Source organism: Parambassis ranga, chromosome 5, assembly GCF_900634625.1.
Source record: "Parambassis ranga chromosome 5, fParRan2.1, whole genome shotgun sequence".
NCBI lineage: Eukaryota > Metazoa > Chordata > Actinopteri > Ambassidae > Parambassis > Parambassis ranga.
The window spans coordinates 232,989-246,237 of record NC_041026.1 but is presented as its reverse complement, the minus strand read 5'-3'; the positions used below and the strand labels follow the sequence as shown (position 1 = coordinate 246,237).

The window sequence follows — 13,249 nt, the reverse complement described above, 5'->3', positions numbered from 1 at the left end:
CGTCACGGCCGAGCAGCAGGGGGAGCCAGAGGACTGGAACTATGCTCAGAGAGAGCTGCTGGAGAAACAAGGCATCGACATCAAACTGGAGATGGAGAAGAGGTATGGAGGCTTGACTTCCTGTTTGACTTCTGAACAGAACCAGTTACAAATAAAAACAGAAATCCAGCAGCCAGCAGGAAGCCATGATGGAGTCACATGACCAACATTCAGAGTCTCAGTCTGACCTGCAGCTGATCTCTGTCTGAATACCTGTGTGTGTGTGTTGCAGACTGCAGGACATGGAGACTCAGTACCGGAAAGAGAAGGAGGAGGCTGATCTGCTGCTGGAGCAGCACAGACTGGTGGGTCCTGATCTATCTCAGCTCACCTGCTGACGGATGATGGATGATGGCTGACTCTTCTGTGTGTGTTCAGTATGCAGACAGCGACAGTGGTGACGACTCGGACAAGCGATCGTGTGAGGAGAGCTGGAGACTGATCTCCTCCCTCAGAGAGAAACTACCTGCCAACAAGGTGTGTGTGTGTGTTGGGGGGACCAGCAGCAGGATGCTCCTCCGTCTTAGACCCACATGTTGATTTCCTGCTACACGGCCCTCTGAGTCTGGTCTGGTCTGACCTCTGCTCCTCTGTGTGTGTCCAGGTGCAGTCCATCGTGAAGCGCTGTGGTCTGCCCAGCAGCGGGAAGAGACGGGAGCCTCTCAGAGTGTATCAGATCCCTCAGAGGAGGAGGATCAGCAAGGATCCCAAACGGGTCACCATCGAAGACCTCCGCATGCAGGCCGTCAAAGAGATCTGCTACGAGGTCCTAAACACACATACTCAGTCCTCTGTCCACGTTTAAACAAGCGGTTTTCCAACCTGTTCCCCTGTGTGTGTGTGTGTGTGGCGCCCCCCTCAGGTGGCTCTGGGAGACTTCCGTCACTCCCGGCAGGAGATCGAGGCGCTGTCCATCGTCAAGATGAAGGAGCTCTGCCGCATGTACGCCAAGAAGGACACCAACGAGAAGGACACCTGGAGAGCCGTGGCCCAGGACGTCTGCGACACTGTGGGCATTGGAGAGGAGAGGAGCCCCCCCACTGAGGAGGGGGGAGGAGGAGAAGGGGGAGGCGGACAGACAGCAGAGGGAGGAGAGAAGGTGTATGACCTGAAGGCTCACATTGATAAGCTGACGGATATTTTGGAGGTGAGTGTTGTTGCAGTGATGTTGCTCTGAGTGTCAGTGGAGGAGGTGACACGTGTGGCTCCTGCAGGAGGTGAAGCTGCAGAACAACATGAAGGACGAGGAGATCAAAGCTCTGAGGGACAGGATGATCAAGATGGAGAGCATCATACCTGTCCAGGTACGTCAGCACCCCCCGCCCGTCAGCTGGTCCTCTCTGTCACTCTGCTCTGACTCCTCCCTCTCTTTACCAGGACGACGACCTGAACGGCGAAGGAGATGGGGCGCCTCCGAGAGAGGAGAGCGGGGCCAGCGACGGCCCGGCTCAGCCAGACGGCCGAATTCAGCGCCTGATGGAGGAGGACCCCGCGTTCCGGAGGGGTCGCCTCCGCTGGCTGAAACAGGAACAGCAACGCATCCTGAACCTGCAGCAACAGAACATCACCAAGAAACTGCGAGGACAGACCCAAAGCCAAGGTCAGCGCCGAACCCTGCAGCTGTCGTGTGTTAGCCACAGCTAAAGCTAACGGCTCTTTGTTACTGCATCTCCCCCCCGCAGGTCAGAACGCCCCCACTGTCCCTGTTCATCTCCCAGGAACAGGCCGCTTCATACCGCCACAGGAGCGCAAGCTCAAGTTCCCCTTCAAGAGTAACCCCACCCACCGGTTGTCCTGGGGACCAGCCAGCGCCGCCCTGCAGGCCCTGGGTTTTGGCGAAGGAGGAGTGGAAGACGGGGGAGAGCAGAGGGACGATGGAGGAGGAGTGGAGGGGCTAGGTTCTCCCTCGCCTTCGCCACCCCTCCAGGGTCAATCTGTAGGTGTCTTGCCGCTCCCCTTCCCAGCTGGACCCCCTCGTATGCGAACCCCGAGCCCGCATCGCGCCTGGCAACAGCGTAACCAAGACAACCTGGGTAACCAGGGCGGTTTCCGCAACCAAAACCAGCAGCGCCGCTACCGCCGCAACTCTCTGGACAGCTCCCCACACGGCAGCAACAGCTCCGAGCAGCATCACAGTGGCGGCAGTGGAGGTCATCAGGGGAGACCCAGACAGAGGAGGGGGTTATCACCTGGGCCGGGGGGGGAGAGAGGAGGGGAGCGAGGAGGGAAGGGAGGAGGAAGGGACAGAGACAGAGATGGCGGCTTCCATTACAGCCAACACCAGTACCATCAGTACCATCACCATCCCTACTACAACCCCCACAATGCACCATTCCAGCCAGGCCCTCCCCACAGCTACCACAGCCTGCCGCGGTCTGGACCCCCCCCTCTTCCTGCTGACATGATATTCGGGGTGGGGCCACCACCAGGCGGGTGGGCCTTCACCACCCCGCCCCGAATGAGACGGCAGTTCAGTGCACCGGACCTCAAAAACGACAATAAAGAGACCCCCAACTGACCTCTGAGACAGGGCGGCTTCTGATTGGCTGCAGGATGCAGACCATCCTGATGCTGTAGAGAGTGTGTATGTATGTGTGTGTGTGTGTGTGTGTGTGTGTGAGCAGTCGGCCCGTCACACAACAAATAACACACACATCCTGTATCTTCTGTCCTGCTGTGTGTGTGTGCAGATAGCCTTTACGTTAGCGCCGGTTAGTTGTTGCCGTAGTGGCACTTTTTTAAAGAAACTGTTGGGCCGTGAGGTAAGATCGCCTTTTTATTTGTTTTTATTTGTTTTTATTTTTTACTGGTGTTGGTGTCCTGATGTAGTCTTTGTAAACAGTGCCTTAAAGCCAGGGTGTGAGCGCCTGTTAGCGCAGGATGTAGCGATTGGACTTCTGTGTTAGCTTGGCCAGATTACAAATGGATGGCTACACTACACGAGCACAGGTGTTAGCTTAGCCAGCGCAGCCTGCATGTCGTACAGGCGTTATGGTTTATTTTACTTTGAACAGTTACTAATTAGCATAACCATTTCACATTTCCATACATTTGGCTAAGATATGAGGCTCATACAGGAAGTAGCACAAACTGCAGTTCCTCAAGTGTCCACTTGAGGCTAGCTCCCAAAGTGAGTCAATCCCCATAGACCTCCTGAAGCTCATAGTTGCCGTTTCACGCACGCGACTTGAATGCTGCATTGCCGAGTGCTACAAACCAAAGAGTGTTGCTCTGAGGCGCCACCTACAGGCAGGCTGGGAAGAGGTTTCTATGTTTTACCGGACGGTTTGTGTGTATATTTGAAGTGTATCTGACATGTTTTTATGAATCTATTTTAAAACACATGCTGACGGTGTGTTCACTGTCTCTGGCAATCGTGGGAAATGGTAGTAAGTGATTTGCAACAGATGGAAGGAATATGTACGACTTTTACGTGGCGTTGGAGACGTGTAGGGATCATGAAGGGTGATTGATTATGTAGGGAAATGTAGTGAGAGACGGAAGAAGACGGAGACACAATAAGCTTTGCCTTTGACACTACGTGTTTGTGCGAGGATAATTTTCTGCTGTAAGGATCTGACACTGCAGCCACGCGTCAGGAAGCTGGAAGCTGGCCGCCTGGTGTCTTGATGTTGCCTTTAATGTCACGGTTTGTTTCGCTGTCATGATGTTTTCTGTGGTTATACTTTTTGATGTGTTCACTGCACATCTGGAAAAAGAGGAGATTTCAACCACACCTTCCTCCGTCAAACTGAGCGACCACGTGTTTACTGTCAGGAGAGGAGCTGGGTGTCGGCGGCGCCGCCCGAACCCCGCCCACGTTGCATTGTGGGAGACAAAAAGTGCAGCATTGAAGACTTTCTATATGAGAGGGCGCCACCGCCGCTGTGATGCTGATGACTGAAACACCAGAAGGGATTGTGATTGGCCCGAGAACCTGTCTCTGGAAGTGACCAATCACAGGACAATCTTAAAAACCTGCTGCACCGCCAGGCCTGATGGGAAAAGATGCTCCCCCTTCAGTTGTGACTTGTTTTTCCAGCTTGGCCTCTGATTGGCTGCTCTTTGTTGTGTATTCGTGAGTGTTTTAACCCTTTTACAAGTTTGACCTTTGCTTCATGATGTCATCATCACTATTATTATTATGACTATATTACATGTTGTAATGCTGCTGAAGGAGCTTCTTCACCCTCATGCACCCACCTGTGAGAATGAGTGTGTGTGTCTGTGTGTGTGTCGACAGGATGAGTTCAAAGTATATTTTAAAGGTTTTCTTCTAATCGTATGTGTAGTTTTGTTTTGTTTTTTTGGAGGGGCCTGGAGTGTGTTCCCATTATAACCTGACCCCCCCCCCCCCCCACCCCCATTATTGGCCACGCCCATTCCCTACACACCTGTTTCAATCAGTCTGTGTTCCCACGGATATTAAATGATGACATCACGGTCTAGCCCTTCTCCTATTGGCCCCTCCGTTGCGTTTGTGTCAGAGTTGGGTTTTTGTGTCTGTCTTTGTTGTTTTTGTTGTATCAGGAACCAATCTCAGGCTCTACCTGCAGACAACATGATGGCAATAAACAGTCTGTAAGACTCAGTCCTGTTGGTCCTCTTTCTTTTTCTGATGTTGATGGATTTTAGAGAAATCGTGTTTTAGTATGTTGATGAAGCTTCTCAGTCATCCAGGTCATCATACGTAGAGAAGATTGAAGCGAGGCGTCTGGACTTGTAGAGTTTTCTACTGCTCATCCAAGCAGCTTCATCAGTTCTGACTGTTTGGTGGGAAACATGGTTTATATGTGGGTACACCTGTGATGGTCTGGCTGACTGGGCCAGGTGAGTCTAACGACTGGCTTACGACTATGAAACTGCCGGAGGTGGACTGGTGGACAGCCCTTTGTTCTTGCTGTATGTGCAAACTTCCTGGGAATGGATGGAAGCTGCATTGTATGTGGTAGAAAGATGATGTCTGAGACCTCCACCTTTAGTAGTAATTGTAGAGAAATGCAGCACTCAGCATGAAAAACCTGGGACAAAGTGCTTTGTGTCTTTCTGCCTGTCAGCCACAGGGGGGCAGTGCAGCATCCACAACAAGGTTTTGGATTAAATGACCGTCCCACGCTGGCACGAGCTGTGAAAGATGCTCCATCACCATTAATGGACAGAAACTCACAGGAAGCCAGCGCTGTCCATGTGCAGCCGTGTCATCTGCTCTGCGGTCAAACACACACTATCAGCTGGACTCGGGTCTTATCACACTTCAGCAGCTGTCACACTCACACACACTCACAGGGACACTTATTAACACTGACCGTGTCCCACTGCAGCATCTTCCCTCAGACCAGCAGTCTCTGGAAGCATGCAGCTCTTCCTCCTCCTGTGCCGTGTAGTCATGGTTGTAGCAGTGACCGGTTGCCACAGGGACAGGGACAAGGACCACCGGCCCAGGGAGAACTGCACAGCTGCTGGCTTTAGCACCGTCCCGGTGGGACTCGACCCCACGACGAAGGTAAGGATACAGTTCAGGTTGTATCACTGAGTGTCATATGTATTGTGTACTTTAGTGTGAACCTGATCGTGGTCTATTGGTTTAATCAAATGAATGGCATCCATGCACCCTAGGGGTCAAAGGTTGTTCTCATGTACTGACTTCGAGTATTGGGGTCTGGAGGAGATTTTCTGGGCCTCTGAGTACTAACTGAGCCTGGTTTAACGGCCAAGTGGTAGCATTTAAATTTAAAAAAGCGTGGGACCTACGATGAAACCTTGGGGCACATCAAGTCCTTCTAGAGCTTGAACAGAACCGCAGCGTCACTGCATTCACGTGAACTCCACAGTCTGAGTCCGACCTCTGGGATGTGGTGGAAGGTCAGACTCACATCATGGATGTGCAGCTGAGAAAACCAGAGTTGCTTTTGCATCACACTGTAACACACAGGTGTGGTCAAAGAATATGTTATGTAATAATTAAATATAGATGCAGGTATGAATAGAACACGTCTCCTGATACAGATAAAGTCTCCTGCAAACAGACTTTGGGGGAGAATCAACAAAGTTTTTGACTCGAATAATTTGGAGTGTAGTTTGACAGGAGGCGACCACGGCGGAGACGCATGCTTCCTGTTTGAGTGCGATAAGATGACGGTCTGACATGTTTGCATCCTCTCTGCTTGTTTTGTCTGTTTTTAGGTTCTCTTGTTTCCCAAAAACCTGTTCTCCAGTCTGTCCTGGGACTCCTTCCAGATCTTTGATGAAATCTATGAGATTGACCTCACGGAGAACAAGGTGGGGGGGCAGGGTGTCTGTCTGTCTGCACAGTGCCCACAAAGTAAAACCTGATGATCTGTGTTAAGCAGTGCTCGGTCCTTCTCCAGGTTCCAGAGGTGACCCCCAGTGGGACTCCGATCCTGCCCACGCTCAGTGTGCTCCGGCTGGGGTCGAACCGTCTGACGTTCCTCCCTGACGGCTCCTTCTCTGCCTGTCCTGCTCTGACAGAACTCTACCTGGAGAACAACGCCATCGACTCTCTGAGCAACCACACCTTCTTTGGACTCGACAAGCTGGAGGTCAGCTGATCGGTTGCAGCATGTCAGGCTGATAGTGTCAAGGTTCACATTGTCACATGTGCACGGTGAAGTCAGAGTCTGCAGGAGGGCAGCCTGCTTTCAGTACAGACTGTCTGAGGTTGTGAAGGACTTTTGTTATTGACCAGCTTCACATTGGTTTAACCCTCTAGATCCTGGACCTGACCTCCAATCGCATCACAGTACTACCTGCTCTCATGCTCCACCCCCTCCCTGCCATAGAAACCCTCTACCTGGAGAACAACAAGGTGAAGAAACACACTGCAAGACCACTGACTGCAGGGGCGTAGGCCGACCAGTCCGATCTGCTTTGTTTGTCATCTCAGATTAGGGTGATGCCAGACAATTGGTTCAGCCAGAAGGAGGAGGTACCATACCTCTACCTCTCAGCCAATCCCTGGGCCTGCTCCTGTTCCCTCGATTACCTGCGCAGATACCTCGATGACTACGAACTCAACGTCTATGTGCGTGATGGCCCGGACATCAAGAGCGATGCCGACAGTGTGGTGAGTTTAAACGGCAGTATATTTATCTTTATGTTATCAGTGTGTGCTTTGTAGGCCACGAGGGTCGAACCAGCAGTCATTAAATAAGACATTGTGGTCTGTGGAAAAACAGGCAGACAGGCAGTGAATCTATTAAATTGATACCATATTGACCTTTGACCTTTGACCAGAGTTCGGTTTGTGAAGTCCATCCTTTGCCAGCGGGGTTAAGGGTTGTTGCCTGTCTTTTTTTACACATCTGGCCTGCTGTGGGTCTGCTCTGTGGTTGTTGTGTGTCCTCAGGTTTGTGACTCTCCACACTGGCATCAGGGTAAACCTGTGATGAGTCTGGAAGAATCTGATCTGTGTTCGAGTTCCACGGAACTGGGTCCAAGTGGGGACTTCCACCAGCCCAGCCACCCAGCTACTCAGAGGACTACTACTCCTGCTACACCCGTCACAGCTACATCTTCTCCCCCCATCAGCCCTCCTCCCACTTTAAGCACAGTGTCAGTTGAGTTATATACCGTGTACCACAGAGTGGTCACATGGTCCTGGTACCAAACCTTCACCAGTCTCATTGAATGGTCAGACCACTCAGGGTCACTTGACACTCGAACAGAGGAACCATCAGCTGTGTGGTACTTAGCTACACCTCCCACCCCTCCAGCCACCACACCCTCCACTGCAAATCCAACAACCACACCCGTTCCTGTAACTTCAGCTCCAACAACACCAAGTCTCCAGACGGCCTCAGCACCCGGTGCCACTGAGACATCCGCCCCCTTCGTCCCTCCATGGCGGGACAATGAGGCTTTGAGCACCCGGCGCCGTAAAGCCCGTCCTGTGGGAGCGGCGGGGGGGTTCTGTGTTTGGCTGTTTGCTGGGTGCCTGCTGCTGTGTGCAGCATCAGCAGTGTGTGTGCTGGTGACTGCGGCGAAGCTGCTTGTCTGGTACAAGAGGGTGTACACACCGCTGACAACAGCGAGGAGGAGAGGAGGCAGAGAAGGAGTGATGCTGTCAGCGTACAACAGGAGGACAGACAGGGAGGAGGCAGGAGGAGGAGGAATACTGGCCCTGTACCGCTCCGTTTTGTTTGTCCACAGAGATGAGGGAGAAGGAGGTGTGGACAGGGAAGGAGGAGGGACAGAAAGACAGCTTGTTACTCTGACGCCAACAGGAGGCGTAACTGTGGAGGAGGCAGGAGAAAGAGGAGGTGCAGGGTTGTACAGGAAGACACTGCACCGCCCGTTTAGCAGAGAGGATGAGCTAGAGGGATGGAGGGATGTGATGGAGGAGTGTCGAGTCTCTGCAGAGGGTGGAGGTAGAAGGAGAGGAGGCACTTTTGAAGAGATGCACAGAATGAGGAGCAAAGGTGGAGGAGGAGCCTCCAAAAAGCACTACAGTGTCATCCTGAGGGAGGAGAGGGAGGCAGAGGCAGGAGGAAGAGAGGAGCTGGACTGGGTGGTGGGAGGGTGGGAGGTGAACAGTGGAGGGGAGGTGGAGGGGGCGGAGCCCAGGAGCAGCTGGGGCGAGTGGATGGCACAGTTTTTACCCAGCATGCCTTGGGCAGCGCCCACCAACCAAGAGGCGGCCTCAGGAGCCGACAAATGAAGTTCCCTCCACTGCCTCTAGGGGCTGGCTCTAAGTGAGTCAGTCGTCATAGACGTCATGTTATCATGTCCAGCAGATATAAACGTGTTTACAGCTACGAACACTGTTTGGTCTGTGCTGATCAGAGCTCTGTTTATATAACTCACTTTAATTATATTACGACTTCAAGCTTTGCATTGACCTGTCTAAATGGAACAACGTGAATGTGGGCGGAGCCTCAATCATACTAAGTTTACTACAGCCTGGTGTCAGCTGGTGGTTTAATCAAAACCTTTTCTGATGCTGACTTACAGACAAAACTCTGTGACCTGTCCTCCTGTAAAGACATGGATGCACCTTCGCCCTGCAGCTGTGACATGTTCAGAATGCACAGCTCCTGAGTGACAGTGATTAACAGATAACCTCAGCAGTCTTTGAATACATTCACATGCTGAGCAGGAGGCTAAGACAGAGCCCTGAGGGGAGCTTTGACTGGATCAGCAACATTCTGAGGAAGACGTGTCCTTCACAGGTTGGACTGGTCCATGTGCCAGAGATGAAGCCTAGTACACGATCAAATCTATTGTTTGTAGTAAATAAAATAAATAATTGTAATAAATTGTTTCATTCATTCATCTCAATCCCTCTAACCCGGACCAATCAAAGCCCTTCCTTCCCGTGTTTTCATGTTCATCTATCATCTGTCCTCACGGTGCTCCAAAGACCTTTTATAACACAGATGACCCACTCTCTGCTGAACGTCTGTATGTAGTAGCATGAATGAACAGAGTGAGAGCTCTTACTGTTAATACAAGATCTTTGAACAACGCACAATAGAGAATAAAACGGACAGAGAGATGGACGCTGCAGGCCAACAGAAAGGACTGTACTGCCGGACTGATGGGAGCTCAGACTCTGGATGTGGCTGAAGAGTGAAAGGTCGGTAGGTGGTGCAGTGTAGGTAGGTCATTTTGACCTGGTCATTGTAAAAAGTAGCTCACAAGTGTCAGGGTTAAAATTCCCCTTGTTTCTTCTGATCCCCTCCCGAGTTGGTTTATGAGGAAGGAGCGGATCAATTCTGGTCTCAAGATTACAATTTATTGAAGAATGAGGCAGATTCTGAGTCACAGAGCTCTGGGTTGTTGACCACAAAGAACCAAACAAGAACAACACAAGAACAGGACAACCAACACAACGAACAACCACGCAGCAACAACCACTGGACATGGAATTCACACATTGATATACCACAGGGGCGTTCCTGCCTGCCGGCCTACAGGGGCATCTACTGCCCCCCCTGCAGACCCTGGTCATTGTGGACTTTTTTGTCCACTTGGGTATTTTTTGCCTCTTTACCTGGCCACAATTTTATCTGTGTTGGTGCATATGGCACATTTTTTGTAACAAAGACTCTCTCTAGACACATTTTAGAATTCCAAATTAAATTTTTCAAATACATCACCAGAACATGGTGAAACAAATTTACTACCCTTTTGTGTCATTAGGGGACAAAAAAGTCCACTTCCAAAAAACTGCTATAAAAAGTTAACAGATTAATATTTTTTCTTCCTTTTTTCTGCATAAATATGTTAAACAACTTCAGCCCTGCTCAAAACTACCAAACATTAAATCATTTTTTGAGGAATTTAACCCTTTAAATGCCAGTTTGATTACTTGATGTCACAGTAATTTTTTTATGAAGAAAACACAAAAAGTGAGTTATTTTCCACAAAACAAAAGTTAGGTGGCTGAGGCATTATTTTTAAATCTGTCATGGATAGGTCAAAGATTAGCCAAAATATTGAGTTTGATGCATTATTAGTTTTTGTGTAGCAGCAGTTTAAAATTGTATTTTCCACTTAGGTCCCATTAACTCCTATTATAATACTACATTTTTTAATATCATAGCTATAACAACATATAACCATGCATTTCTTGATGTAAGGGTTTCATTTTTGAAAAAAATAGTTAAATTTGACATTTTCTACTGTTCACCACTAAAATCAGCCATTAACCCATTATATTCCTATGCATGAAATCCTTGTGTTTTGTGGATGTGTTTTGGATTGTGTTCAGTAGGCTGTTTTAAGTGTGTGTGCATGTGTTTGTACAGGTGTGTATGTGTCCATGTGTGTGTGGTGTGTGTGTGTGCATGCATCTGTGTGCTGTTTCATGTGTCTTTGCAGTAGTCATTGTTGGTGTTAAAACTTATGTATGTAATGTCTGATGAAGTTACTTCAGTATATACCATCCACAGACATACAAACACTCTTTCAAGTAAACAAAAACATGCCCCCTTCCATTTTTGAAAAAAATAGTTAAATTTGACATTTTCTACTGTTCACCACTAAAATTATAATAGGAGTTAATGGGACCTAAGTGGAAAATACCATTTTAAACTGCTGCTACACAAAAACTAATAATGCATCAAACTCAAAATTTTGGCTAATCTTTGACCTATCCATGACAGATATAAAAATAATGCCTCAGCCACCTAACTTTTGTTTTGTGGAAAATAACTCACTTTTTGTGTTTTCTTCATAAAAAAATTACTGTGACATCAAGTAATCAAACTGGCATTTAAAGGGTTAAAGTCCTCAAAATTATTTAATGTTTGGTAGTTTTGAGCAGGGCTGAAGTTGTTTAACATATTTATGCAGAAAAAAAGTAAGAAAAACTATTAATCTGTTAATTTGTTATAGCAGTTTTTTGGAAGGGGACTTTTTTGTTCCCTAATGACACAATTCAATTTCAATTCAATTCAGTTTTATTTATATAGCGCATATTACAATCAGACATTGTCTCAAAGCGCTTCACAGGAACCCCCCTAAGAGCACTGTGGCAAGGAAAAACTCCCTTTAAGAGGAAGAAACCTTGAGCAGGACCCGTCAACTTAAGGGGGAACCAGTCCTGCTGCTAGTCAGAGAGGATGAGGGAGAGAGAGAGAGAGAGAGAGAGAGAGAGGATGAAGGAGAAAGAGAGAGAGAGAGAGAGAGAGAGAGAGGAGCAAACATGATACAAACATGATACAGTACAGAGCAAACATGACAGCAAGATGAAACAGTGATATATTGTAATGATATCTATATATATCGTCGGTCCATAAGTAGGAATAGTAATTTGATAGTAAAGATGAGCAGCAGGGGCTAGTGAAGTCGATGAGCACAGGAGAGACTGCAGGTCAGTATGCAGGTCTTGAGACCTGCAAAGAGAGAGAGCGAGAGCGAGGCACAGAACTACAAGGAAGACAGTTAACACAGATTATGAGACGATATTACCCAGTATGATCCAGACTAAGGAGAGTGGAGGAGAGGTCAGAGGGTGTTCAGAGGATCGTGTTTGTGCCCCCCGACAACGTAGAGCAAGAGAGACTTCACGGGCCGGACTGCAGGTCATCATCCAGGTCTTGAGACCAGTGTGAGCCAGACTAAGGAGAGAAAAGGAGAGGTTAGAGGGTGAGAGGGTAACTGCTCAGTGGATCATGTTTGTGCCCCCCGACAACGTAAAGCAAGAGAGACTTCACGGGCCGGACTGCAGGTCATCATCCAGGTCTTGAGACCAGTGTGAGCCAGACTAAGGAGAGAAAAGGAGAGGTTAGAGGGTGAGGGGGAAACTGCTCAGTGGATCATGTTTGTGCCCCCCGACAACGTAGGCCTAGAGCAGCATAGCTGTGCTACACACTAGGTCTAAGGCTAACTGTACGCCTTACTAAACAGAAAAGTTTTAAGTCTAGTCTTAAAGGTGGAGGCAGTGTCTGCCTCTCGGACCCAGATTGGTAACTGGTTCCATAATAGCGGTGCCTGATAGCTGAAAGCTCGTCCTCCCATTCTACTTCTATGAATCCTAGGAACTACTAGTAAACCTGCACTCAGAGATCTGAGTGTCCTATTAGGAACATATGGTACAATCAGGTCCTGCAGATACAATGGAGCAAGTCCATGAAGAGCCTTGTAGGTTAGAAGAAGGATCTTGAAGTGTATTCTTGAGTCCACTGGGAGCCAGTGAAGAGACGCTAGGACAGGAGAGATATGATCCCTTTGGCTGCTTCCTGTCAGAACTCTAGCTGCTGCGTTCTGGATCAGCTGCAGACTGTTGATGGAGTAATGTGGACATCCTGACAATAAAGAGTTGCAGTAGTCCAGTCTTGAAGTGACAAAAGCATGGATGAGCTTTTCAGCATCACTCTGAGAGAGGATGCTCCTGATCTTAGTAATATTACGCAGGTGAAAGAAAGCGGTCCTGGAGACCTGCTTAATATGAGAGACAAACGACATGTCTTGATCAAAGATAACTCCAAGGTTCCTCACAGTCGTACTGGAGGCCAGAGTAATTCCATCCAGGGAGAAAGTATTATCTGATAAACTAGTTCTGAGATGTTTCGGTCCAAAAACAATGACCTCAGTCTTGTCCGAGTTTAATAGTAAAAAGTTGGAGGACATCCAGTCCTTTATGTCCTTTAGACACGCCTGTAGTCTGACTAGCGGCTCCGTTTCTTCAGGCTTCATGGATAAATACAGCTGGGTATCATCAGCATAACAATGAAAGTTTATGCCG

At 48.8% G+C, this 13,249-nt stretch overlaps 2 protein-coding genes across 3 annotated transcripts in view; both read left to right on the top strand.

The window, feature by feature from the left end:
- Positions 1-3,505, top strand: part of LOC114436564 (kinesin-like protein KIF1C) — a 16,047-nt gene extending 12,542 nt beyond the window's left edge. For both annotated transcript variants that reach the window (XM_028406880.1, XM_028406879.1), the window contains exons 21-28: positions 1-102; positions 272-344; positions 418-516; positions 644-805; positions 902-1,186; positions 1,254-1,343; positions 1,417-1,639; positions 1,722-3,505. The exon at positions 1-102 is cut by the window's left edge and continues 79 nt beyond it. In XM_028406880.1, coding sequence (XP_028262681.1) covers positions 1-102; positions 272-344; positions 418-516; positions 644-805; positions 902-1,186; positions 1,254-1,343; positions 1,417-1,639; positions 1,722-2,557 — 1,870 coding nt within the window. In that variant the 3' untranslated portion in view covers positions 2,558-3,505. The remainder of the gene's footprint in view (positions 103-271; positions 345-417; positions 517-643; positions 806-901; positions 1,187-1,253; positions 1,344-1,416; positions 1,640-1,721) is intronic.
- A 1,809-nt stretch (positions 3,506-5,314) lies between these two features.
- LOC114436566 (platelet glycoprotein Ib alpha chain-like) lies at positions 5,315-9,083 on the top strand. Its single transcript, XM_028406882.1, has 6 exons — positions 5,315-5,542; positions 6,223-6,318; positions 6,408-6,599; positions 6,770-6,865; positions 6,944-7,123; positions 7,406-9,083. Exons 1-6 carry the CDS (start codon positions 5,393-5,395, stop codon positions 8,714-8,716), a joined length of 2,025 nt encoding a protein of 674 aa, XP_028262683.1. The 5' UTR covers positions 5,315-5,392; the 3' UTR covers positions 8,717-9,083.
- The last annotated feature ends 4,166 nt before the right edge of the window (positions 9,084-13,249 follow it).